Source organism: Ochotona princeps, chromosome 14, assembly GCF_030435755.1.
Source record: "Ochotona princeps isolate mOchPri1 chromosome 14, mOchPri1.hap1, whole genome shotgun sequence".
NCBI classification, from domain to species: Eukaryota; Metazoa; Chordata; class Mammalia; order Lagomorpha; family Ochotonidae; genus Ochotona; species Ochotona princeps.
In genome coordinates this window covers 28,777,735-28,804,279 of record NC_080845.1, presented here as the reverse complement: position 1 = coordinate 28,804,279, position 26,545 = coordinate 28,777,735, and the positions used below count along the sequence as shown (strand labels likewise).

General features: G+C 46.4%; 1 protein-coding gene and 1 non-coding gene across 2 annotated transcripts; both read left to right on the top strand.

Moving 5' to 3' along the window:
- ANP32B (acidic nuclear phosphoprotein 32 family member B) lies at nucleotides 1–26,545 on the top strand. Its single transcript, XM_012925763.2, has 7 exons — nucleotides 1–414; nucleotides 13,480–13,629; nucleotides 17,908–18,030; nucleotides 23,230–23,419; nucleotides 23,960–24,084; nucleotides 25,360–25,435; nucleotides 26,101–26,545. Exons 1-7 carry the CDS (start codon nucleotides 361–363, stop codon nucleotides 26,166–26,168), a joined length of 786 nt encoding a protein of 261 aa, XP_012781217.1. The 5' UTR covers nucleotides 1–360; the 3' UTR covers nucleotides 26,169–26,545.
- LOC118759955 (small nucleolar RNA ACA64) lies at nucleotides 16,856–16,982 on the top strand. The gene has a single exon (XR_004996493.2). It is a non-coding gene; the product is annotated as a small nucleolar RNA ACA64 (small nucleolar RNA).

Genomic DNA, 26,545 nt, shown 5'->3' with positions numbered 1-26,545 from the left:
GCCGCGGCCGCCGAGCCGAGCAGCGCCGCCCGGGGCCGAGTGGAGCCGAGCAGCCGCCGCGCCGCGTCGCCGGTTTAAGCGCAGTGCGAGGCCGCGGCCGGGGGCGGCGGTAGTGAGACCAGCGCCGCGCACCAGCCCCCTTTTCCCTCCATGGTTTCTCTCCGCTCCCGTGAGTAACTTGGCTCCGGGGGCTCCGCTCGCCTTTGCCCGCACGCCGCTCGCCGCCTGGGACCGCGCCGCCGGCCTCCGCCGCCCAGCAAGATCCCTTCCGACGGCCTTCGCTGCGCAAGGCCGGGACGCCTCTCCCCCCTCCGCCCCCGCCGCGGAAAGTTAAGTTTGAAGAGGGGGGAAGAGGGGAACATGGATATGAAGAGGAGGATCCACCTGGAGCTGAGGAACCGGACCCCGGCAGCGGTAAGCAGAGTCCCCCGTCGGGCGCCCTCTTCCCCCTCAATGACTTGCATGTAATGGTGGCCACCTGCGGGGCCCCGAGCCGCGGCTCCGCGGGCCCCGGGCGCGGGGAGAGGGCGCAGCTCGCGGGCTGGGACGGGGAAGGCGGGCGAGCGAGCGGGCGGGCGGGCGCGGAGGGGGGAGCGAGCGCGCGGGGATTAACTCTTTGGCGCCCGCGGGCCCTCGCGGCCGCCCGGCCCCGGCGAGGCGACGGGAATAGAGGAGCTCAAAGTTTGAACTCCCTTGCCCGCCGGGGTCCTCTCCGGGAGAGAACGCTGTGTGCGTGTGGCCGGCGGCGAGGGAAGGAGGCGGGGGTTGTGTAACGCTGGGAGCCATGTTTGCAGCCTCCCGGGATGCGCGGCCGGGTGGAGGGCGGGCCTGCCCGGGAGCCGCGCGGCCAGCCCCGGCCGGGCCCGCCACCGACCACGCCGGACTCCACGCGCCGCGCGTCGGCCCGCGAGCGGGGGAGCAGGCAGGGGAGGAGGGCGGCTGCGGCTGGCCCGGGCCTCGCGGTTGACGTCGGCCCGGCCGAAGGCAGGGCTCTGGGGAGGGGGCGAGGAAGGGAAGCTGTTTGACTTTAAAAGGGGGTGCCGAAGCCCCCCTCGGGCGCTGGGGAGTCTGGGCGGGCGCGGCCCGGCGCGCAGAGCGGGGGAGGGGTGGGCCGGGGCCGGAGGAGGTGGCGCAACCGCCGCCCCTCCCGGGGCCAAGTTTGAAAAAAGGACGCGGTTCCCGCCATTTTTCAAGCCTAAAAATAAAAACTTTCTCCCCCATTTCCCTCGCTCTCCTTCGAGACCCCTCCAAGCCAGCCCTCGCTTGGGCCCTTCGCGGCCGGTCTCGGGCAAGTCGCTCTGGCAGCTGCCGGGCCCTTTTCTCCCCCATCCCACCCCGGGGTCGTCGTCCTCGCCGCCGCCGAGCCCGAGGGGCCCCTGCCCCAGGAGGGCTGGCCCCTCGGTGTGGGCGGGCGGCGGCTCCTAGCGCCAAGCCCGGGCGCGCCACAGGCCGCCACAGCGCCATGTTGGCGGGCGCCCGTCTCCCTCCGCCGCGTGAGGCGGCCTGCCCTTCGATGGCCGCCCGCTCGCCCTCGCCCTCCGCCGTCTCCCGGGCCGAGCCTTCGGTCTGTTGTGTCCCGCCGGGGCTCGGCTTGCACTGGCGGGCGCCGCGCGCTGCGACTGCAGCCGACTCATCCCCTCGCGGGCGCGCTGCCGGCGCCCTCCCCCCTTCTTAAAAGGGCAACGGCAGGCGGCCGCTCCTGGGCTGGCGCGCGGGCGTTCGTGCTATCTTGGGGCCGTGGCCTGTGCCCCCGGACGTGCCAGGGTGCGGCCTGCTGCGGCCGGCCTCACACCGCGTGTGCGTGGGCCAGGCCTCTAAGCGTCGCCCCTTTGATCTCGCACGGAGCGCGAATCCCCCGCGCACGGAGCCACCATGCTGCCGCAGCAGGCTAATGGCCCTCCCCGGCCGGCTGAGAGGCAGCCTGCGGGGAGCCGCGTGGCGAGGGTTCAGGTGGCCGTGGTTAACAAGTTGCGGAGGGGGCGGAAGTAGCCGACCCCAGCAGGGTTTACCTGGTGGCTTTGAGGTCACTGGCAGTGCGGGGCAGGCTGCACCCTGGCGGTGGCACCTTGAAAACCTTGAGGAGGAGTGGGTGGGTGGCCCTTTCCCGGGTGCCGGGGTCGAGTCAGACATTTTGTGCCCGCCACGTGCTGCGGTGTTGGCGTGGTTGGAGCTCGTTCTCACCTGGCGGGGTTAATGCCGGACCTTCCATCATACCGCCCGGTAGTTGAGAATCAATACAGTAACTAAATTTAACCACAATTCCCTTAAGAAACTTGCAGTTGTAGGTAATCCAAAGGTTTTAAAAATCTAGATTTTGGGATTCTTCTCGAAAGGCATTAAAATACTAGTAATGTGTCATTTTCTCTCGGCTAGATACATTGAACTGCTTTTCCCAGTACTTGCTGCTCTTTCTCATAAATGAAACAATATGCCTTTAAAAAATGCATGTGTACGTGGTAGTTAGTTTTTCTGGTAATCAATAAAGGCCTCAACCGCCTTGCCAGAAAAAACCAAGCAAGAGCTGTGTGAGTATTTAATTAGAACTTTAATCGGGCAGGTTGCTGGTCCTGTCCTGTCTGTTCAAGAGCAACAAGTGGCTAGAGTGCCTCATTGGTCCGCAGAAGCCATGGGTGTATGAAATATATGACTCCCACCAGGTCCGGGGTCTGAAATCATGTGCCCCCCACGAGAGAGGCTTCCCTCCCAGCCCTTTAAGCTTCTGGGCCTGAATGTAGAGTGGAGGGGTTGGGGAGTGGGTGTTGGAAGGCCCTACAGAGTGTCAGGAGAGGGGAATTGGGAAAGTCACAGCTTTAGAATAAAATTGAAGGATAACTTTTTTAAAATGTTGCAGGTTTTGAAGGCAATTATTTAAAGGATTAAAAGTGTTTCCCAAAGGCATGGTCCTTAAAGCAAATGGAAGTTTTCATAAAATCAGCTACTCACATGGCACCTTATGTACTAGAACATAGCATACGAGTCACAAAAATTGGTTGCATTGGCACTGAGCTCTGGGTCCTGCCGACTCTGTATTTGAAGAACTGAGCCTGCTCACCCACTTAGAGTGGTTGTAGTTAGGTTAGAATGCTCAGAAATACTCTGAAACACTGCCCACACAGGACAGTCTAGACAGTAACCCACATCTGATCTCAGTGACCTTATTTTTGAAAAAGATTTAGTATTTGCAGGAAGAGTTAAAGAGAAGGAGACACAGAGGTCTTCCATCTGCTGGTTCACTGCCAGAAAGGGTGTGACAGCAGGGGCTAGGTGGGGTTGGTGGGAACCAAGAACCAGCAACTATCTAGGTTTATTTGTTGGTGATAGGGCCTAAGCACTTGGGTCATCTACAGATGCCTTCCACAGGTTCATTAACAGGAAGCTGCCTGGTAAGCGGAACAGCCAGGACTCACCTGTGCCAGATGGCATGCTGGATTTGCAGCTTAGCTTACTGTGGTGCAGAGCCAGCCTAGCTACTCCATTTCTGATCCAGCTCTTTGCTAAAGTGCCTGAGAAGAGAGTGGAAGACAACCCAAGTCCTTGGGCCCCTGCCACCCTCGTGGAAGACCTGGAAGAAACTCGAGGCTTATGCCCACCCAGCTCTCAGAAGTAAACCAAAAGATGAAAAATCTCTAAACTCTGCCTTCCAAGTAAATAAATCTTTATATTAAAAAGATAAATGTTTTTTAAAACTCAAACTTGTTTCTCACCTTGGATTGTGTTTCCATAGTGGGATAAAGATTACCTAAGATGGCATTTTTTTTTTTTTAAGATTTTTTTATTATTATTGGAAAGCCGGATATACAGAGAGGAGGAGAGACAGAGAGGAAGACCTTCCATCCGATGTTTCACTCCCCAAGTGAGCCGTAACGGGCCGGTGCTGAGCCTATCCGATGCCGGGAACCAGGAACCTCTTCCAGGTCTCCCACGCAGATGTAGGGTCCCAATGCATTGGGCCGTCCTCGACTGCTTTCCCAGGCCACAAGCAGGGAGCTGGATGGGAAGTGGAGCAGCCGGGATTAGAACCAGCGCCCATATGGGATCCCGGGGCGTTCAAGGCGAGGACTTTAGCTGCTAGGCCATGCCACCGGGCCCTTTCCCTGGCATTTTAACATAATCTATCATAAAGAATGATGGTTAACATTTTTTTAACCATTTACTTTTTAAAAATTTTTGTTTATTGTAAAGTCAGAGAGAGAGAGGAAGATATTCCATCCATTGGTTCACTCCCCAAGTGACCGCAGCGGCCAGAACTGAACCAATCCAAAGCCAGGAGCTTCTTCCAGGTCTTCCACGTGGGTGCAGGGTCCCAAGGCTTTGGGCCGTCCTCCATTGCTTTCCCAGGCCACAAGCAGGGAGCTGGATGGGAAGTGGAGCTGCCGGGATTAGAACCGGCGCCCATATGGGATCCCGGCGCATTCAAGGCAAGGACTTTAGCTGCTAGGCCACTGCACCAGGCCCTACCATTTACATATTCTTAAAAAGACAAGAATAGAAATTAGTGCTATTGGTAAGAATGGGAAACGGTATGTAAATATTCAGTTACTTACTGAAAAATCATACAGTGATACAACATACATACACCAAAAGACAGTGATGTCAGTTAAGTGAGAAGACATTGAGGTACCTAATTGAATTGCATCCCAGAACTGAGAAAAATATCTTTTCTTAGGTGAGCCTCGCATCTGCTATTGCTCTCAGCATACTGATATGATTATTTGAGTTTCTCATTCAGAAAGCCAGGCATTCCTTCTTTCCTGTGGTTAAATCTATGGCCCAGTGAAGTGCTGGTGTTACAGGCTGAACTATGACTTATTCTTTAGCTAAGTTGGGGGTTGGTTGGTTTGTTTTTAGTTATTTGAAACTAAATAGGGTTAGGGATCTTACATCTGCTGGCTCACAAGTCCAAATGACAACAGTGTGGCCTGTGCTAATTCAAAGCTAAGAGCCTGGACCTACATCTGGGTCTCTCACTTGAGTAGCAAGGGTTCGAGCACTCCATCTTTCAGTGCTTTGCAAGTGTCTTAGCAGGAAGTTGAAGCAAAAGTGTAGGCACAGTGGCTTAATAACTAAAAATCTTTGCAAGCTCCAGGATCCTGTATGGGTACCAGTTTGTGGCATGGCTGCTCCACTTCCCATCCAACTCCCTGCTTGTGGCTTGGGGAAGCAGTAGAGGATCGCCCCAAGTCATTGGGACCCTGACCCCATTTGGGAGACTCCGAAGATGTTTTTGGCTTTGGATCAGCTCATCTGAAGCTGTTGCTGCCATTTGGGAAGTAAACCAGCAGATGGAAGATCTTCCTATCTCTTCTTTCCATAAATCTGATCTTTTTAAAAAAAAAAAAAAGAACTCCTGGCAGCTCCACTTCCCATCCAGCTCCCTGCTTGTGGCCTGGGAAAGCAGTTGAGGACGGCCCAATGCATTGGGACCCTGCACCCGTGTGGGAGACTTGGAGGAAGAGGTTCCAGGTTCCTGGCTTCGGATCGGCGTGCACCAGGCGTTGCGGCCACTTGGGGAGTGAATCATCGGACGGAAGATCTTCCTCTCTGTCTCTCCTCCTCTCTGTATATCTGACTTTGTAATAAAATAAATAAATCTTAAAAAAAAAAAAAAAAACTCCAATCTGCACATGTGGGATGCTGGTGGCTTACCTACCGCACAACCATGCTGGCGCCTAAGTCTTCTCCATCCCATTTTTAGTTTTACCTTTGATATTATTATTATTATTGTTCTTATTTTTAGATCCTAACTTCTGGCATCTATTGTTAGATCTACTATGATATAATTTTCAGCTCAATGGGATAGTCTAGTTGAAGGGTTTTTTCCCTGAATAAGTGATGCATCTTTGTTAAAAATTAGATAAAGATAAGCAAAAGAAGAAAATAGAAATCATAGAGAATTATTATACCAAGAATGTTTAATCTTGTTAAAACTTCAAATCATGCTATTAACATGTGTATACTATCTTACTGTTCTTAAAATAATACAGAAGCATTTTCATTTCTCTGCTATTGCTTTGAGTATTTTATCCATATCTGCTTAGGTCGTAATGTGATCACTCCCTTAGTGGTAGTGCTGGTTTTTCTGCCAAGTTACTTTTTCAGCATGGTTCCCTTTACAGTAGGATGTGTTTGTCCCTTTTGCGTCACTGGTTCTGCAACCAGTGTTGGAAGTCTGTTTCGCTGTCATTTCGGAACACTGTTTTAACCTGCTTCTTGCTTGTTTGGGTAAAAAGAATTTTAGTTAACGGGCAGCATTACAGAAATAACAGAGATGGTGGTTTTCCATCCACTGTTTCTCTTCACATGTGAGTGCAGGGGCCCAGGAACTTGGGCCATCTTCTACTGCTTGCTCAGGTTCATTAATAGGGAGCTGGATCAGAAGTGGAGGATGGGCCAACGCCATGGCTCAATGGCTAATCCTCCAAGTTCAAGTGCCAGCATTCCATATGGGTACCGGTTTGTGTCCCAGCTGTTCAGCTGCCCATCTAGTTTTCTGTTTGTGGTCTGGGAAAGCAGTAGAGGATGGCCCAAAGCCTTGGGACCCTACTCCTGGCTGTGGATCAACTCCGCTAAGCTCAGCTCCTGCCATTGTGATCATTTGTGGAGTGACCAGCAGATGGAAGGCCTTTCTCTGTATTCCCTTCTCTGTAAAAATATACATTTCTGGGCCCGGTGCGGTGGCATAGTGGCTAAAGTCCTTGCCTTGGATGCACCAGGATCTTGTATGAGCGCCAGTTCTAATCCCAGCAGCCCCACTTCCTATCCAGCTCCCTGCTTGTGGCCTGGGAAAGCAATCGAGGACGGCCCAAAGCCTTGGGTCCCTGCACCCACGTGGAAGACCTGGAAGAAATTCCTAGATCCTGGTTTTGGATTGGCGCTGCACCAGCCTTTTTGGTCGCTTGGGGAATGAATCATTGGACAGAAGGTCTTCCTCTCTGTGTATATATGACTTTCCAATAAAAAATAAATAAATCTTTAAAAAAAATCTACATTTCCAATTTTAAAAAGTGGAGCAGCTAGGATACAAAACCAACCTTCATGTGGAGTACCAGCACTGCAGCTGATCTTAAGCTGCTGCACCACCACGCTGGGAAGTAAGTAAGAGATCTGGCATTGTGGGCTCAGTGATGCTGACATTGTGTATTGGAATGTCAGTTTTAGTCCCTGTTTCTCCGTTTTCAGTGAATGTCCTAGGAAACCAATCAAGTGGCCCTCCTGTGGCTTAGCAGGTAGAACTACCATCTGCTGTGCCAGCGTCCCATATGGTGCCTGTTTAAATCCTGGCTGCTCCACTTCCTATCTAGCTCCCTACTGATGGACCTGGGAAAGCAGCAAATGATGTCCCAAGTCCTTGGACCCTGCACCCATGGGAGAGACTTGGGAAAAGCTCCTGGGTCTTGAGTATAGATTGACCATCTCTGCTAGCGGGTGGAAGATTGTTCTATATCTGTAATACTGCTTTCAAATAAATAAATCTTTAAAAATAAGTATAAAACAAGTGGCACAAGATGAAACAGTAGATGGAATAACTTTCCTGTTGATCTACCCTTCAAACAATTTTTTTTTTTAAGATTTATCTGATTTTATTGAAAAGGCAGATATACAGAGAGGAAGATCTTCTGTCCGATGGTTTACTCCCCAAGCGGCAGCAACAGCTGGAGCTGAGCCAATCCAAAGTCAGGAGCCTGGAGCCTGGAGCTGTTCTGGGTCTCCCACGCAGGTGCAGGGTCCCAAAGGTTTGGGCCTCCTCCATTGCTTTCCCAGGCCACAAGCAGGGAGCTGGATGGGAAGCGGGGCAGCCAGGATTAGAACCAGCGCCCATATGGGATCCCTGCACGCAAGGGGATGACTCTAGCCGCCAGGCTATCTCGCCAGACCCTGCCCTTTTAATTCAGGATCTCGTGAGTCATCCTAACAAAGGACTTCACACAGAGCAATTGACTGTGTAGAAATACTAGTCTTTCCCCATATGTACAAGCAGTGCTGTCAAAGTTAGATCCTGGGTTCAGAACACTTTTTTCCTTTCTTTTCTTTTCTTTTTTTTTTTAAAGATTTATTTTGTTTTTGTTACAAAATCAGACATACCGAGAGGAGGAGAGACAGAGAGGAAGATCCTCCGCCCAATGATTCACTCCCCAAGTGGCCGCAGCAGCCGGTGCTGTGCTGATCCGAAGCTAGGAGCCAGGATCTTCCTCCAAGTCTCCCACACTGGTGCAGGGTCCCAAGGCTCTGGGCCGTCCTTGACTGCTCTCCCAGGCCACAAGCAGGGAGCTGGATGGGAAGTGAAGCTGCCGGGATTAGAACCGGCGCCCATATGGGATCCTGGTGCGTTCAAGGGGAGGACTTTAGCCACTACGCCACGCCGCCGGGCCCAGAAACATTTCAAGCTCAGATTTTTCAATGAAAAGTAGTGAAGTAGGAAAATATTGTTTTGCTGATAAATAAGTTGTAAGAAGGAAGAGATTTTGGTTTTTAGTGCCTGGTGTTTTGGTTTTTAGAAGTTGTGCTGGTTCACTCCCTAGGTGCCTACAGCACCCAGAACTGTTTGACCAAAGTCAGGAGCCAGAAATTCAGTGTGGATCTCCCAGGGCGGCAATGGGACCTAAGAGCTTGAGCCTCAACTGCTGCTTCCCTGGGGTGCACCTGGGAGGAAGAATCCACAGAGTCCAACATGAGACCCCCAGTCAGCATCTTAACAGGTGCAGCAAACCCTTTTTCCTATTTAATTTTTTAAATGTTCACCTCAAATCCATTTTTAGAAGAAACAAGTTTAGGGCCAGCGGCGTGGTTTAGTGGCTAGCGTCCTTGCCTTGAACGCCCCGGGATCCCATATGGGCGCCGGTTCTAATCCCAGCTGCTCCACTTCCCATCCAGCTCCCTGCTGTGGCCTGGGAAAGCAGTCGAGGACGACCCAAAGACTTGGGACCCTGCACGTCTGTGGGAGACCTGGAAGAGGTTCCAGGTTCCTGGCTTCGGATTGGCACAGAATCGGCCGTTGTGCTCACTTGGGAAGTGAATCATCGGACGGAAGTTCTTCCTCTCTGTCTCTCCTCTCTGTATATCTGACTTTGTAATAAAAATAAAGTAAATCTTCAAAAAAATGAATCTTTAAAAAAAAGAAACAGGTTTAATTGGAGATAAAGAGACAAGAAGAGTGAGTTTGAAAGCCAGCCAAGTGCATTAGATCAGGTTGCTCCTTAACTGGTATGCGCCAACGCACAGGTGCCTGCCCAGCCTTCCCTGGGAGGATTTGGAGCCTTTGTGTCTTGAGTTAGAACTGCTATTCCTCCTGGGCCTAGGAGGCAGGCCTTGAGATTCTGTTGAGCGGATGCCCTTCTGATGCTGTTCTCTTTCCAGGCAGTCTAGGTCCCCTCCTCCTGTGAAGGAGAGTGGGGTAGGTCTCTGGGCCCCCTCAGAGATTAAAACACAGGCATCTGAGATGTAATGGATGCAGGACGAAAAGGCCTTCTTGAGCTTACCTGACTACAAGCAAATGCTTTTGTGAAGCAAGGACTGGCATAAATTCCATGTCTTGGGGGAGGGATGCTGGAAACAAACCTGCCAGGAGACTGGGCGGCCTGGTCTGCCACTAATCCCTTCCCTCTGGGTACAGTTTTTTGGTTCTGAAGGCCACTCAATCTATGTAGACAGATCATAAACTCTCCTTGTTTCTCATTTGTTCTCTATAAAATCCTGTTTGTTTTTTCTAAAGAAACTTGCTTGCTCTTCCCAAAAGTCCTTTCTTCTCCTCTTTCCTGTCATTAAGTGTGTAAACTCCAAATCCTAACTGCCCTTGGAGTTTGTCTTTACCGAGTGAGTATAGTGTTGCGCACAAAGACAAACCGTCTCCCCGCATCTGTCTTGTCAGTTTGATTTGTAGTCCCGGTGGAGGATAAGTGCCCCCTATGCCTCTGGCCGCTTCCACTACTGTGGAAGCAGTAGTTCCAAGGTCCTGTTAGAACTCGCAGCCGCAGCCAACTTGGAAAGTGCTGGTGGGAACTTTTCAGACCCTCTTACGCTCACCAAGGGCCCCTCTGCAGTCTCATTTAGGCAGTAATTCCCACTTGGCTCTGTGCTGCTGCTGCTGAGGTGCATCTTGCAAACTGTTACCGTCTGTATCGTTTCCAGCCTTCTCCATAGGAAACATACTACACTTTAAAAGCATATTTTCAATGTGCTTTTTAAAATTGCCTTAGTTCACCAGTTGTTTTGTGTTTACTGGCTACTTATTTCCTAATGTTTGTCTGTCCCTTCTCTGTTCTGCATTTATTTTCCCCTCACTTTTGTGTAAAAACAGTAGAAGATAGCCTTAAAAAAAAGATAAATATGAATCTTAGGGTTACATAATCAACAAAGGTCACAAGATTAAAAGGCAAATCAGTTCAAAATGAAAATACTGGATGGTTTGAAGCATTATGATACAGAGGATGAAGCCAATGCCTGCGATGTTGGCATCCCACACAGGTGCTGGTTCCCTTCCCAGCTGCTCTCTGCTGATGGCCTGGGTAAAGCAAAAGATGGCTCAAGTGTTTGGGTTCCTTCACTGACACGGGAAGTCTGAAAGCAGCTCCTGACCCAGACCTGGCGCTTGTGGGCATCTGGGGAGTGAACCAGCAGGTGGAAGAGTTCTCTTCCTCTCTGTGATTTTTTTCAAATAAGTGAATAAATCTTTTATAAATAAAGAATTCAGTGATGCTCAAAATGCTTTTTTTTCCCCACCTTGCAGTAGATTCTGAGGAAACAATCATAAATATGGAAGAAATGTTATTAGGAAACTGGAACTGTTCAGGGAGAATCAGAAGATGACTTGTGGTTGTTTTTAAACGCATTTCAAAGTAATAGTTTCTTCTCACCTGTGTTTAAAAATATAGAGGCTTAAATTATCAATGCTAATAGTGGCATTAATGGGTAACATTTTCTTTATAGTGTTAGTGTGTCTTTAATTACCGTGATTATGCTTATAATCAGAAAATGGATTCCTTAATCCAGGTTTCTTTGTATTTCATTATTTTGGTCTTGTACAATCCTGATGTGAACACAGATACAATATTATTAAATAAATCTGTTTCTCTGCCTTTCAAATATAATGAAAATAAAACATTGGGTGGGTGATTGCTATTGAATTTTTAAAATGTTTTGTTTATTTTTCACTTTATTTGGAAGGCAGAGTTTGTTTCCTGGTTCACTCCTCAAATGACTTCAGGAGTCAGGACTAAGCCAGACCAAAACCAGGAGCCTGGAGGTTAGTCTGGGTCTCCCACGCAGGCAGCAGGAGCTTGAGCTGTCCTCTGCCAACCCACAGTGTGTCCATCAGCAGGAAACTGGATCAAAAGCAGGGTGGCCAGGACAGAACCCAAGTCTGGGAAGTGGTTGTCTCAAGCAGTGACTCAACACTGCAATGAACACCCTGCCACCTTTTTTTTTTTTTTTTTTTTTTTAATTCTTTGGTTGGTTTTACACTTAAAGAGTTTCTTGAACAGAGAAGAACTAGATGCTTGTAAGATTAAAGCAGTGGTACAGCTATGGATGAACAGCAGAGGTTCATGATAGTGCCTTGCTGCCTTTTTCAGGGTCTCTTTCCAAGTGTTGCATGCCAGGAACTGTTTGCTACAACTTCACTGGGTAGGTGTTTCCTCCGTCCTACAGGAAACACGCACGGAGAGGTTCAGTGGCTGACCCAAGATCAACAAAGCCTGCTTTTTGTCACAGTTAATGGACGTTTCAGGTGTATGGATTCCTTGTTAGATTAGGGAGGAAAGGCAGAGGTATCTAGGTCTGCAAGCATCCTGAAGAGAGGGTTGTGGGTGAGTGTGGCTGACTGTCCTGTTTTGTAAGTAGATGATGGGGTTAGGGAAGTGATGGTATATCCTGTCCTTAGTAACTGTTAGCGTAATAGTGGATTTTGTATGGGAGGATAAAAACATTGTTAATAGTTCCTGTTCCTTGTCAGCATCTCTCTTCCATACAGATGCTTGATTACGGGTATTTCTAAAATAAATATTTTTATATAGTAAACATACAGGGTTTGTTTATTTTTATTGGAAAGGCAGATTTTATAGAGAAGACAGAGATCTTCTTTCTGCTGTTTCACACTCGAAATGGCCTCAGTGGCCAGAGCTGAGGCATCTGAAGCCAGGAGCTTCTTCTGGGTCAGCCATGGTAGGTGTAGGTGGGTCCCAAACCTTTGAGTCATCCTCCACTGCTTTCCTAGGCCACAGGCAGGGAGCTGGATGGGAAGTGGAGCAGCCTGGACATGAACTGCCACCCGAATGGGATCCTGGCACTTGGAGGCAGAATTAACTAGGTCCTGATGAAGGGCATGAAACATGGTAGTTTTGCGTTGCAGGCAACGTGTGTTAAAAAGTGCAAATTAAAGGGCAAGCTGATCCTCACCTGCATCCCGAATTGGTAGGGATTCCTGTCTCCACTTCCCATCCAGCTCCCTGCTTGTGGTCTGGGAAGGAAGTGGAGGATGGCTCAAGAACTTGGGTCCCTCCCTGCACCCATGTCGGACCGGGACAAATCTCCTAACCCCCAGCTTCAGGTTAGCTCTATACATTGCAGTCATTTTGGGAGTGAACAGGCAGATGGAATATATTCTCTCTCTCTGATATGCCTTTCAAATAAAGTAAATCTTTTAAAAGGAGAGAACAGGTTTGACCAAGCAAGAATGCCAGTAAGGATTATCATCATTGATTTGCATAGTTGGCTGAAAAGTCAATGTTCAGAACTCGTCAGATGTGATGTCATTGGATGAATTTGAACACTAAGAAAGGACACCCTATACCCTGAAATTGAGCTGCAGTTCCCTGTCTTAGAAAGAATGGTCTCTATTTTGCATATTAATTCTTCCCCGTCAGGGAAAGAAGCTTGGTAAAGGTGAATAACCGGAGTTAGAAAGTGTGACTGCAGAAATCTTAGTGGTCTCAGCTAAACTCAGATGCCAAGGACAGCTGACACTGCATCTGCTGGTTTGCTTCTAGAATGGCACCACCAGGCAGGTCTGGGTTAGGCTAAAGCCGTCCTGGTCGAAACCTGTCATTGTGTATCTTCTGCTGCCTTCCCATGTACATTGCAGAAAGCTGTTTCCATCTTATAAGCTAGTTTCTAGGGTGGATATAGAGCCTAATTGTTTAAGACACCATCTGGGATACTTGCATTGCTGAATTTCAATGCCTGGGCTGATTGTGTATATAGCTGGGTTTTCACCCTTGTGGGAGACCTAGATTTTTCTCTCTGCTTCAGTGCACTGGGGAGTAGGTGAGTGAACCAGTAGATGGATGGGAAATCTGCAGTTCTTGGTTTTGGATACTGTGCATGCAGCAACATCCTGTTTCTTAATCATTTGTCATGTTTATAATCAGGATGATGATCTGAGAAAGACTGCCCCATATGTGGGTGTTTTTGCAGGATATTTGTGGTTGGGTTTCTGTTTTTCTATGTTTTTGAAAACTTGTCTCTTGTTTTCTTTGTCATTCACAGGTTCGGGAACTTGTCCTAGACAATTGCAAATCAAATGATGGAAAAATTGAGGGCTTAACAGCTGAATTTGTGAATTTAGAGTTTCTCAGTTTAATAAATGTAGGCTTGATCTCAGTTTCAAATCTCCCCAAGCTACCTAAATTGAAAAAGGTAAGTGTGTTTTCTCAAACAGAGTGAATTGTCCTGAGAAGGGAAAATGTAGTTTTACATGTAAGGAAGCACTTAGTGTGGTAGAAAGTACATAGTCTTTAGAGCTGGGCGGCTGTGGGATTGAATTCCAGCTCTTCCGTTTCTTTGATGAGTAATCTTCTGCAAGGCTGCTTAGTCTCTCTAAGGCTCAATTTCCTCACCTGTAAACTGGTTACACCACCTGACTGCAGAATTGCAGTGATAATTGAAAATAATACATGACAGGTGATCAACAGAAAATAGTTGAGGTACAAATAATTTGTTAAATGCTGTTTATTGCTATTTAATATTAACTGGAAACTGCTCTTACTATGTTCTGTCAGGCCACAGTCCTTCCCACACTGTTGTATGTCTATTGATGAGGGGTGAGTTTTGAGACTTCACAAGTCAAACTCCATGATAATTCAAACCCATTACACAATCCTGAATGATTAGGTTTGAGATGTATTGTTGAAAGTCTTGAATCTTGAGAGCGTAAGCTTAGTGCTGGCAGGTTCTTGGTGCTTTGTGTTTTAGTTTTCCTAGCATGCTGATATTTTCCTGAATTGCTTTGATCTGTGTCCTGTCAGATTTATTCAGAAAGTCAGCCTGTCAGTGATCATTGTGTAAGTTTCTCATAGGGCCTGGAAAGACAGGTCCTGTTTAGAGACAAGTCAAGTATTTTTGCAGATGATAAGGATTTTATTTCTTCTTTTTTTAAAGATTTATTTTATTTTTATTGGCAAGTCAGATATACAGAGAGAAAGAGACAGAGAGGAAGATATTCCGTCCAATGATTCACTCCCCAAGTGACCACAACGGCCGGTTCTGTGCTAATCCGAAGGCAGAAGCCAGGAAATTCTTCCAGGTCTCCCACAGAGGTGCAGAGTCCCAAGTCTTTGGGTCATCCTCGACTGCTTTCCCAGGCCACAGCAGGGAGCTGGATGGGAAGTGGAGCTGCCGGGATTAGAACCAGCGCCCATATGGGATCTCGGTGCATTCAAGGCGAGGACCCTTGCCGCTAGACCACACCGCCGGGCCCAAGGATTTCATTTCTTCTGACTCCAGAACATAGGTAGTTTCATTTGACAAGAAACAAGTACAAAAAAAAAAAAAAAAGGTGTATAAATGTTAGAAGTTTTCCTAAATTTATAATTTATTTTATATCAAAATAAACTACTGAATGCTTGAGTGGATTGATTTCATTATTCTTGTTTCATAAGATATTAGTTGCAAGAATATAAATGTTACATGTGATGTTAGGACCAATAATGAAGTCTAAGTAGACTAAGGAAAGTGTTTTATTTTTTACTGATCGAATGAACAAAGTTAGTGCTTCAGTCTGTATTGATCTTTGGCTTACAGCTTTGAATCTAGCTATGACTAGATTTTTGATAGGAATATACCTTTGAGAGGGATTTCAAAGGTTGTATTTTCAAATAAAATGTTAATGTACTTTCTTCCTCTATTAAGATAATTATTATCAATTAAGCAAGTGGCTTGTTTTTAGCTTTGTTTTTTTAAAGTAAAAATGTTGAATGTTTTAAAATTGATCTGCACCATACAGTACATTTCTTTTCATGCCCAGAGTTTCATTATATGGAATTTCCGTTACAGCATATATGTGTTTCCAGCTGAGGGAGTGTGCTTGGCTCTTAGTAAGTTAGCCTGACTGGCTTCAGCTCATATACCCACTACTATAAAAGGTGTGGGGTCTTAGGCAAGTCAGCTTGTGTGTAGCTCCTCTTCATCCGAAATGGAATGGTGATTCTACCTACACCTGTGTTGTTCAGTCAAGTGAGTTAATGTGTCTCCAGTACTTGGACACGTAGGTCCAAGGGTTAGGTGGTTACTGTGGTTGTTAGAACTCACTGGGGACTGCAGTGTGTGCCAAATTTTCTCCTCTGCAAAGGGAAGAGCTTGAATTCAGTGTTTCCCGTAGTGCTTTTATTGGGCTCCAAGAGGCTAACATTCTTCAGTGAAGAGTCCTTCTTTCCCTGATTGGCACATTGGCTTGTGCCGCCACTCTGGCTGGTTTCTTGTTTATCTAAAAGGTAGAGTGACAGAGAAAGAAAGGGAATCTTCCATTCAACTGATTTACTTCCAAACAACGTCAGTGACCAGGACTGGGTGAGGCTGATACCAGGAGTCTGGAGCTCCATTTGAGTCTCCCATAGAGGTGGCAGGAGCCCAAGACTGTGGGCCATCTTGCACTGTCTTCCCAGGTACATCAGCAGGAGTTGGGTCAGAAGTGGGTTAGCAGGGACTCGGCCCTGTGCTCCCAAATGGGATGTTGGCATTACAGGCAGTGGGTTTAATTTGCTGCACCACAATGCTGGACTCTGCAACCAAGAAATGAGGGTTGGTTCTTAGACTAGTGCCAGCTTTGTGTAGGAAGGCTCTGGAAGCCTGAGTCAGTTCCCTAGTCCATTCTTGAAGTCACAGCGCTCCTTGGTAGACTCATCTCTGAGGTGCCCACAGCATGTTTGCACTGTCCAGAAGTAGCTTATTGAAAGCAGATATTACAGACTTTACTTGACATGCAAAGTAAGGGACTCAGAATGCGCATTGACTGTTTTTGGTGAGTATAGCAAGTAACAGCTTCCTTAAAGAATTCTGCTTTGTTTAGACTCACCTTTTACCTTAGGAAAAGGCAGCTGCTAATACAGGCCAAGTTGTACAGACTGTTGTCAGTGGCTGGTTAAAACTTACTCTTCCCCTTCTCCAACCCCCAACGACTCTAGCCGAAAGGATGCTGGGGTCTGTAAACCTGAGACTGCTTGAAGCAAAGTGAGCATACATCCCCTTGCAGAAATAAGTGTTATTTGATCTTGATAAGAATTTGAGAACTGGGCCCGGCGGCGTGGCCTAGCGGCTAAAGTCCTCGCCTTGAACGCCCTGGGATCCCATATGGGCGCCGGTTCTAATCCCGGCAGCTCCACTTCCCATTCAGCTCTCTGCTTGTGGCCTGGGAAAGCAGTCAAGGACGGCGCAAAGCTTTGGGACCCTGCACCCGTGTGGGAGACCTGGAAGAGGTTCCTGATTCCCGGCTTCGGATCGGCGCACACCGGCCCGTTGCGGCTCACTTGGGGAGTGAAACATCGGATGGAGGATCTTCTTCTCTGTCTCTCCTCCTCTCTGTATATCCGGCTTTCCAATAATAATAAAATCTTAAAAAAAAAAAAATAAATAATTTGAGAACTGTGGCGTTGGTTGAAAATCGCCCTGGCTTTGGCCGTGGCTATGGGTGAGATTCAGCGCCTAGAGCCACCAGGAGCTTCAGCTCACCGCCCACAGTTTCAATGTGGAGAGGTGAAACCCAGGCTCCGACAGGTGCAAATTAATAATGGTGATGATGGTGAAATGAGAAAGAAAGCACATTGAAGTGGTGTGCTTAGGAGCTCTGTAGGTAAGCTTGTTGGTGATCGTCAGCAGGGCTTATGTGGGGCGTGTATGCTGCATGTGAGCCCCATGTTGCTGGATCTCAGGCATTGCTTTGCCAGCTGCTTGGCAGAGCAGAGCAACAGTCACAGAGTGGCCTATGCTGTGTGTCGGGAGGACCTGTGAGGAGGGCAGGTCCTACAGGGACAGGGAGGACTCAGCAATGGGCCTGGGCCTCCCTTATTTCTCACTGGGTAGGTTGAGTAGTATCAGAGTCAAGCATACAAAGAAAGTTGATGTGGTTTGCTGCCTATGTCCTTGCTCACTCATATTCTTTCCTCTGGTTCTGTTAATATTTGCTATAAAGCATAAGCTAGTAGATAAGTAAAGCAGTTCAGGAGGAGAACGTGGGATGGGGAGAGGAGATGGATAGTAAATGCAGATGAAATAAGCTTGTATGCAGAAATTGTTCCAGCTAGATACTGGTTCATTATATTATCCTCTTTGGGACCTGGTGTGGTAGCCTAGCAGCTGAAGTCCTCACCTTGTACATGCCAGGATCCCATATGAATGCCAGTTCTTGTCCCAGTGGCCCTGCTTCACAATCAGCTCCCTGCTTGTGACCTGGAAAGCCAGAGCGTTTGGACCCTGTACCCTCTGGCTCCTGGTTTCGGATCAGCGCACCTGTGGCTGTTGTGGCTGGTTGGGGAGTGAATCATTGGACGAAAGATGTTGCCCTTTGTCTCTTCTCCTCTCTATATATCTGATTTTGCAATAAAAATAATATTTAAAAAATTTTGAGAACTGAATTTGCTGTTTATACCACCTTACTGAATGTGTTTCTCTGTGTATTTTGTGTGCTTTGTACATCTTTTGCAGCTTGAGCTCAGTGACAATAGAATCTTTGGAGGTCTCGACATGTTAGCAGAAAAACTTCCAAACCTCACACATCTAAACCTCAGTGGAAATAAGCTGAAAGATATCAGCACCTTGGAACCCTTGGTAAGTAATTGAGGATTTAGAAACTGGTACTTACTGGTCATTTTCATTTTCATATTTATAGTCTGGGGAGTTATTGGAGACTGTGATGGATTGAGACAGTTTTGTGGGTGGGTTTTGTTTTGTTTTGTCATTTTTTTGTAGGAGTCCCAATTGTAAAGATCAGGACCTTATGTGTATTCCTGTGGCTTCATTTTCCCCACCTGATGTTGTATTGGTTTCCTTCATATGGAAATTTTAGAGTGTTTTTTGTTTTGTCCTTTTAGTAATTTATGGAGACTTAAGTCATTCATCTTAAAAATATTGTTCCCAGACTGAGCAAGCTATTATATACTTTTGTAATTTAAGAAAACTATCGCTACTGGGTGACACAGCCAAGGGCAGCTCTAGTCAGGTTCGGGATCTGTGCGCTCTGCTACATCCCTGTTGCCTGACATTTTGCATGGAAATCCTTAGTCTCATATTGGCATAAACCATGGATGGGAAGCTAAGCTTAAATTCTGCTTGGGTTGTAGACTTGTGTGACCTTGGGCAAAGTGCTTCTCCCTGGGCCTCAGTTTCCTCACTTTATGAAGGTAGGAAGGATGGTAATCTCAACCTTACTTCATTCCGTTAGGGATTGTAAGAATAGAAATCTGGTAATATGCTTTGTAAGTTGGGAAGTTGCCCTAGTGGAGGTTCAGTCTGTGGCCAAAAAGGTCTTTTGCAGGCAGGGCTGGAAGCAGTGGTAAATGCAGGAGAGGGCCGTTGGGTATGCAGCAGGCTGTGTCATTGGGTATGCAGCAGACAGGAGCTGTGTCAGGACCCAGAAGAGGAGAGCTTACGAATAAGACGACTCTTGATTTTCTTACCTTTGCTTAATGAATATGTTAAAATACTGTGGTTTTCACATCATTTATTTAAAATACTCTTATACTTCCAAGAATGATTAAGGATAATTTGTGTGCTTTTACAATAAAAGAGAATTTCCTGCCAGAAATATTGTCTTTCTGTTAGTGAGTTCCCTTTTTTTTATTTTGTATTTTATTAAGTGAGCCATATTTAAGAGCTCATATTTCTCCTAAGTGTCAGAAAGCCTACTGCTCTATAAATTTCTATTATTTTTCTGTTATAGACAATGCTTGGATATCCCAACTTCCTCATTTTACTCTTATCCTCTAAACCAACCCTGTTTCTAAAAGTTTAGCAGGCATTTTTGAATTTTTCTGTGCCCAGGGACTTTAACATTTGCCTCGTCATATCCTTATTATAATCTGGAGAAAAGAGCATGGCTATCCCTCCTCTGGGAGATGAGGGAACTGGGTGCAGAGGCTTAACTAATTGCCTAGGGTAACTGGCAGAGGAGGGGGTTTAAATCCAAGCTCAGTGTTCTTTCCAATGCCTTTGTGTCCCATTTGTGTCTTTCTACCTATAAATTTACAACACACCCAGATTTCTCTAAGCTGAGAATTGCTAAATTCGGCGATGGATTACACTGAGCCTTTATTGATGACTGCGTCCTTGTCTATCATTGGTCACTGTTGGGCATGGGGCCTCCTAATACCCCACGCCACCTCCACCCCACTCCAAGCAGTCTCTGTCCATGCCTGATTCTTAGAGAAACCTGACTCTTGTGGGTTTCAGAAGTGTTGCCAGCCTTCTGATACACAAATGCAGAACAGAAACCAAACAGTACATGCAGGAGTTGTTGACCTGAGTGCTCTTTTCTGGGTCAGTAACGTGTGCGGAGCCTTTGGCTGTGGTAACCTCAGTCCCATGGTATGGTGTAGGTTAGTTGTGGTGTTACCCACCTTTGGAGGAGCTGCTCTGTGCCCAATGCGTCGTCCTGGCTTTTTTACGCATGTCATGCTGTTAGTGATTATGAGGCAGCATTGCTGCAGACAGGGTAGAAGTAGCATGGCCCTTCTTTACACTGAGGAAGCTAAGGCTTGGGTGAGGCTGGGTCCCTTGTCCAGAGTCACACACCACTCTTTGTGACAGAGCCACAGCTCTACAGGCCAGGGCTGTTTGGGAACACTAGCCACCACAGGTCTGCTTTACTTGTTGTGGAGATTCCTGGATTTCTGGGTTAGTCTTCTGAAGGTACAAGTTGAAATAGAGTAAATCTGCAGGAAGAGGTGATGGGGAAAGTGTTGGGGAAAAATACCATCCTCATCCTCATTAACCACATACATTTTGAACACCGTCAACTTTGAGCCCAGTTCTTACAGCCAATGCAATGATTGTGAATGCCTCTACTTGCTACAGGGACATTAATCGAGAGAAAAAGAAGGCATCAATTCAAACTTCCTTGGACACCTTTTTTAAGAGACCTGGGCCATCCAAACCATCCCCCAAAGCCCTTCTAAATTCTAAGAAGGCAAGCAAAATTATTGTTAATACAATGTTTAATGTTTATTATGGCTAGCCTATTAGCTTAGGTCAATTTTCTGGTGTGGTAGAGTTGTAATTTTTTAGTGGTGTTTACACATTACTTTGGGATCCTGAATGATCTGTGTAGTGTATTTTCTGCCTATGGAGCCTTCCTTATAGCACAATTTTGTAACTTCAAACAATATTAGACTACTACTGGTTGTTTATTTGCTTTAATTTAGTTTCTAGCATACTGCTTGGCATGCCCCAGATTATTTGGTGGTATGCATTGTCAAGAAATAGAAGTCTCAGGTTCATGCCAGTTGTAGAGCTAGAGCCTTGGATACCCTATACAAGTAAGACTAGACAGGGCTTTTGGACTGTGTTCAGTATTGTATGCATTTTTATGTACTCAATTCTGGAAGTGAATTTAAGCTATAAATGTCTGAACAACTGCAGAGAAAGCTGCCTGCGTTCTGGTGTGTCTTAGTTGGTATAGAGCTAGCCTCTGAAGAGAAGCCACTGTGCCAGCTGGCTGTCTGGGGTGACATTGCAGCTCTTTCTGCCCTGCGCTAAGAAGTCCTACCTGAGCTCCCAGAGGTCAGGGTCTGACCTGACAGTTACTTGATACAGAAGCAGCTCCTGGGGACATGTGGGTGCTTGCTTACGTAGGCATATCATTTGATCTGCAGGCTTTTTGTTGTTGCTGTTGTTAAGATTTTTATTTACCTGAAAGGCAGATGTAGAGAGAAGAGGGGTGAGACAGATCTTGTGTCCAGATTCAGGAACTTCTTGCTAGTCTCCCACATGGATACAGGGGTCCAAGCTTGGGCTATCCTCAGGTACTTTCCCAGGCTCAGTAGGGGGCTGAGCTGGAAGTGGAATAGTCACGGCTCCAACCAGCATCCCAGCCAGTGGCATTGTCCACTGTGATATAGCGCCAGCCCCAATCTGTAGACTTCTGTTTGAGGGTGCCTTGAGGGGTACATTTGCCTGTTGCCACACTCCTGTTTTGCCTTCCCTCTCTGACACTGTTCTCAGGCCCTTGTCAGTGACAGTGAAGCAAGTGTGATAACCTTTTGCTTGTTCAAAAGGTGAAGAGGCAGAGATCAGTACCCTGTTGCCCCTAAAGGATCACGTTATAAGTAGGAGGCTTTTTTAGGCCACACAGTCTATCATGACCACTTGGCTTCGCCACTGGAGTGCTAGGAAGCCCTGCATAATGCATGAACAAATGCATGTGGTTGTGTTCCTGAGCAGCTCGTGCTGCAAAAAACAGGTAGTGAGCTGGGACCCATGGTTTGCCAGCCTCTGCTGTAGTTAGTGTTTTTTTAATTGGAAAGTCAGATATACAGAGAGGAGAGACAGTGAGGAAGATCTTAGGTCCAATCTTCACTCCCCAACTGACCGCAACAGCCAGCTGATCCGAAGCCAGGAACCAAGAGCCTCTTCTGGGTCTCCCATGCAGGTGCAGGGCCCCAAGGCTTTGGGTTGTCCTCTACTGCTTTCCCAGGCCACACGCTGGGAGCTTGATGGGAAGTGGGGCAGCAGGAACATGAACTGGTACCCATATGGGATCCCAGCGCTTACAAAGCGAGGACTTTAGCTGCTAGGGTACCGAGCCAGGGCCTCTAGTTAGTGTTTTAAAGTAGACCTGCATGTCATTTATATTTCTTTAGAATTACACAGAAGCCCAAATCCTAAAAAACAAAATTTTTACTTTATCTGCATTGCTTTTCCTGATAAGGCAACATCAAAAGTTTTAAGCATCAGCCTATTTTTAAAATCTAATTCATGAAGACATCCTCTTAATGTTTGTTTTGGGGGTCTTTTAGTACCTTTTTTCCAGAGACTACCAAGCCTTTTCTCAACTCCTACCCTCTGACTTGCTGCTCCTGTTTGGAAGGCACTAGCTTTGTCCCACCTCACACTGTGTGTGTGCAATGGGAAGGCTGCTGTCACTTCCTGTTCCCATCTCTGCATGTGCCCGCAGTGGTCCCTCTGCCCTCATCTCCTAACTCCCCTGTGATGAAAACAAATACACTACACTGATAGAATAACAGATTAAGATCTAAGCAAATAATATGGACATTTTTCCACTTGCCTTAGGTACTCAGAAACTTCTAGGGCCATGTTTTTAGATCTTAACTGTTAGGTAGTTGAAATTAGTGATTTCAAACAAAATATCCAAACAGAATTTCAAGATCTGACAAAATCTTCAGAATTTTACATCAGAAGAGTCTGGTAATAATGCCAGTGTTCCTCAAAAAAATAAGTGAGGTGTTACACGTCTCTGTGTTACTTAAATTTCAGCTCTTCAGTTCCCACTCCTGTTCCTTCATCCATATGGATTCCTTCTAGAAGAGTGTTGGTGTTACCACGCTTTGCACGTTGCTTGTTCTAGTCTGTTCTCTACTGTATCATGTCTGTGTCCCCCAAGTAGAAGGATAAACAGCTTGAGATTAAAGACTCCAGTAAAATATCTGAATCCCACCCCCCATTCTTTTGCCAAGCATTCTTATTGGTAGTTTGATCTGACATCAAAACTTAGGTTTGAACTACATTTATTTATCTGTCTTCTTGTCTCGTGTTGAAAAAATCCTGGTTTTAATAGAAATTATTTAAGATTTACATATCTTTATTGTTGCCAAAATGACAGTTGTGTGAGGGGTTGAAGGAAGAGTGGTCCTGTAGCCTAATAGAGAATTTGCACAGGGAGTGATGTTTTGCTAGGAACAAGGTGGAGTGAGTAACAGCTAATTGGATACAGAGCCTAACAATTTTACCTCTTCAGCAGATGGATTTTAGTGTTCATATTGTTTTTGCTTTGTTTTGGGTCCTTTTCTTCAGAAAAAGTTGGATTGTCTGAAAAGCTTGGATCTGTTTAACTGTGAGGTCACTAACCTGAATGACTACCGAGAGAGCGTCTTCCGGCTGCTGCCCCAGCTTACCTACCTAGATGGCTATGACCGAGAGGACAGGGAAGCTCCTGACTCGGATGCTGAGGTGGATGGTGTAGACGAAGAGGAAGAGGATGAAGGTGTGTGAGCTCAGATTCACCCCGGTATCCATATTTGAAAGATCCTGATAAAGCTACTGGATAGTCTTGCTGTTAGAGAGAATGCCTTGTATGTAGCCACTTTAGAACTGATGCCTGTGGTTAATTCTAATAAGCTCTTGGGACACTGAGGCCTTGAAAGTTGGCAAAATAATAATGGTTTGTTAGGAAATTGGAGCCTGGCTGTTAGCTGGCCTCTCCCTAAAAACTCAGCTTTGTCAATATTTCCTGTGCCTGCTGAACTACACACCCTACTTTGTTAGAGGCTTGCTGCCGTCTACCTTCCTGTGGGCAACTATTAGTCTTGGTTGGAGACATTCCGCTTTAACATTCCCTGTTAACTCTGAAGACGTTGTATCATGCTGTATGTCTAGTCCACCAGCACTTAATCCCTATTGATGTTATGGACCTCCCTTGGACTGAGGGGTTGGGTTGCAGCACGTGATACGGAGTGGGTGATTGGCAGATGTGCCTGCAGAACATTACAGGTATCAAATGAGCTCCTTTTTGGACTGTTTGCAGAAGGAGAGGATGAGGAAGACGAAGAGGATGAGGATGGTGAGGAGGAAGAATTTGATGAAGAGGAGGACGAAGATGAAGACGAAGATGTAGAAGGGGAAGAAGATGAAGACGAAGTCAGTGGAGAAGTCAGTGTAACCAGTTTTCTACCACATTTCCTATTTGTAGTTTAGATAAAGGGCAGATGAAGAACAAAGGAAAAGACTTCTGAGTAGCATATTGAGTCTGGTTGACTTAATTTTTTTTTCAAGATTTATTTATTTTTATTGGAAAGTCAGATACACAGAGAGGAGGAGAGAGAGAGGAAGATACTCCTTCACATGATTTACTCCCCAAGTGGCCACAATGGCCGGAGCTGAGCCAATCCGAAGCCAGCAGCCTGGAGCTTCTTCCAGGTCTCCCACGTGGATGCAGGGTCCCAAGGCTTTGGGCTGTCCTTGACTGCTTTCCCAGACTGCAAGCAGGGAGAAGTATAGAAAGTGTGGGGATGCTGGGATTAGAACCAGCGCCCATATGGGATCCCAGTGCATTAAAGCCAAGGACTTTAACCACTAGACCACCACGCCAGGCCCTGGTTGACTTAACTTTTATGTTCCTTTTAAATAAATGTCCAGTAGAAAATGTTTTAAATAAATCCCCTGTATGGTAGATTTGTGCCTTGAATGTTGGGAAGAAGGGTAAGTCTAGCATTTCATAGGGTGTGAAAACTTTGAAACCTGGAGGTTTGTTTCCTCATTACACTTGAGGGAAGTGTGTTTATCAAGCCTAAACTATATATTCATTAATTCAGCAAAAAAGCATTTGGTCATCCCCCAGATGGTGTAGCCTATGAGAGTCCCAGTAGTAGAATGCCTCCAGGGAAGCATGCAATAGGACAGGAGAAACAGAATGCATACCCTCAAGGAGGTTCAGGAAAATAGAAGAGAAATTTCATTGACAACCAATGGGGTGGGCATTGCGGTGCAGCAGGGTAGAAGGCCACCTGGGCCATGGTAGAGTTGTAAGTTCTGGTCCTGGCACTCGTTTGTGATCCAGCTTTCTGCTGATACATCCTGGATTCTGTGAATGATGGGCAAATATTTTAGGGAGTGAATCAGAAGATGGAAAACCTCTTTTGTGTCTATTGCTCTGCCTTAGTCTTCAAATTCTTGAGTGATGCAAAAGAAAAAGAAACCTGTGCAAGGTGGCTTTGAAATTCAAGATTTTTAATCCATTTCTTCAGTTAGCCATTTTTAGTTAAATATCAAACAGTGTTTGGAATTTTGAAACTTAATTGGATCTCAGTGCATCAGGTAGATACAAATGACAGTTGTCTCCTTGATGTATTGTTTATTTGCAAGGTACATTTTTTCTTGTGTATCCCTCGGCAGAATTAATCTAAGATTAAACTGTTTTCTAATTAGGAAGAAGAATTTGGACATGATGGAGAAGTTGATGAAGATGAAGAAGATGAGGATGAAGATGAGGATGAGGATGAAGGTGGGTCTAATGCATGCACTTTGGTCCTTCTCAGTTAAAAATTAGATGGAGCCAAACATCCATTGTTTAGAATGTGATACCACTAAGAACATAAAATGCCATTGAGTCACATTATAAAAATAAATAGCCTCTTTCAGTGCATCTGTGTTATTCCTTTCCCCACCACAGGCACGATGGTGCAATAACTGTCCATTGCTTCATACTCTTGGGTAGTACAAATGGCTGCAGTGTTTAGGTCTCGTGGTTGATGTGTTTTCTCTTAATTTAGTCTGAGCAGTGGACTGAATACATAATGAACCTGGTATTGTGTTCAGTAGTCTGTGTTCTAAAGCATGACTGCTATTGTGCATCTTAATGGTTGCTAGGTGTCAAATCGTTGGGGCCAGCAGGTTTAAGGATAGTAAGTATTTTTAAGAAAATAACTTAGAATTTGAGAACTGGGTTGACCTTGCTGTGTCTAAATGCTGCTGTGCAGTTGACGCACCTTGGCTCTAGTCACCACTTAACACTTGCCACCCACTGCCTTGTGATCGGGCTGTTTACATCTATTGGGGTTTTGTTTTGTTTTATTCCAACCATCAGAGAATTTGTTGCTGTCTCCATTAGCCATACCATATATAAAATGCCTCTCCAATGGTCACAAATCGTTTTTTGCTGTTGTGCAGAGGAAGAAGAAAGCGGGAAAGGTGAGAAGAGGAAGAGAGAAACAGATGATGAAGGAGAAGATGACTAAGACCCCAAGAAGCCTGCAAAAACAGAACTGTTCAGTATTGGTTGGACTGCTCATGGATTTGGTAGCTGTTTTTTTTAAAAAGAAAAAAAAAAAAGGTAGCTGTGATACAAACCCCAGGACACCCACCCACCGAGCCAAAGAATAGTTCGTATGGCATTCCACCTTCCTCCAGGGAGTCCCTCTTGGTCACCCACCACCAAGCCTGGGGCCCCAACAGAATTCTGAGCGTTGTTAGGTTTTTGTGTAAGACTTGCTGTAGCGTGGGTAGCTATGATTGGTGAGTCTGCCATCTGTGGCTACCAGTTACACCGAGACTGTAACAGCATTTTTACTTTCTGTACAACAAAAAGCTTTGTAAATAAAATCTTAACATTTTG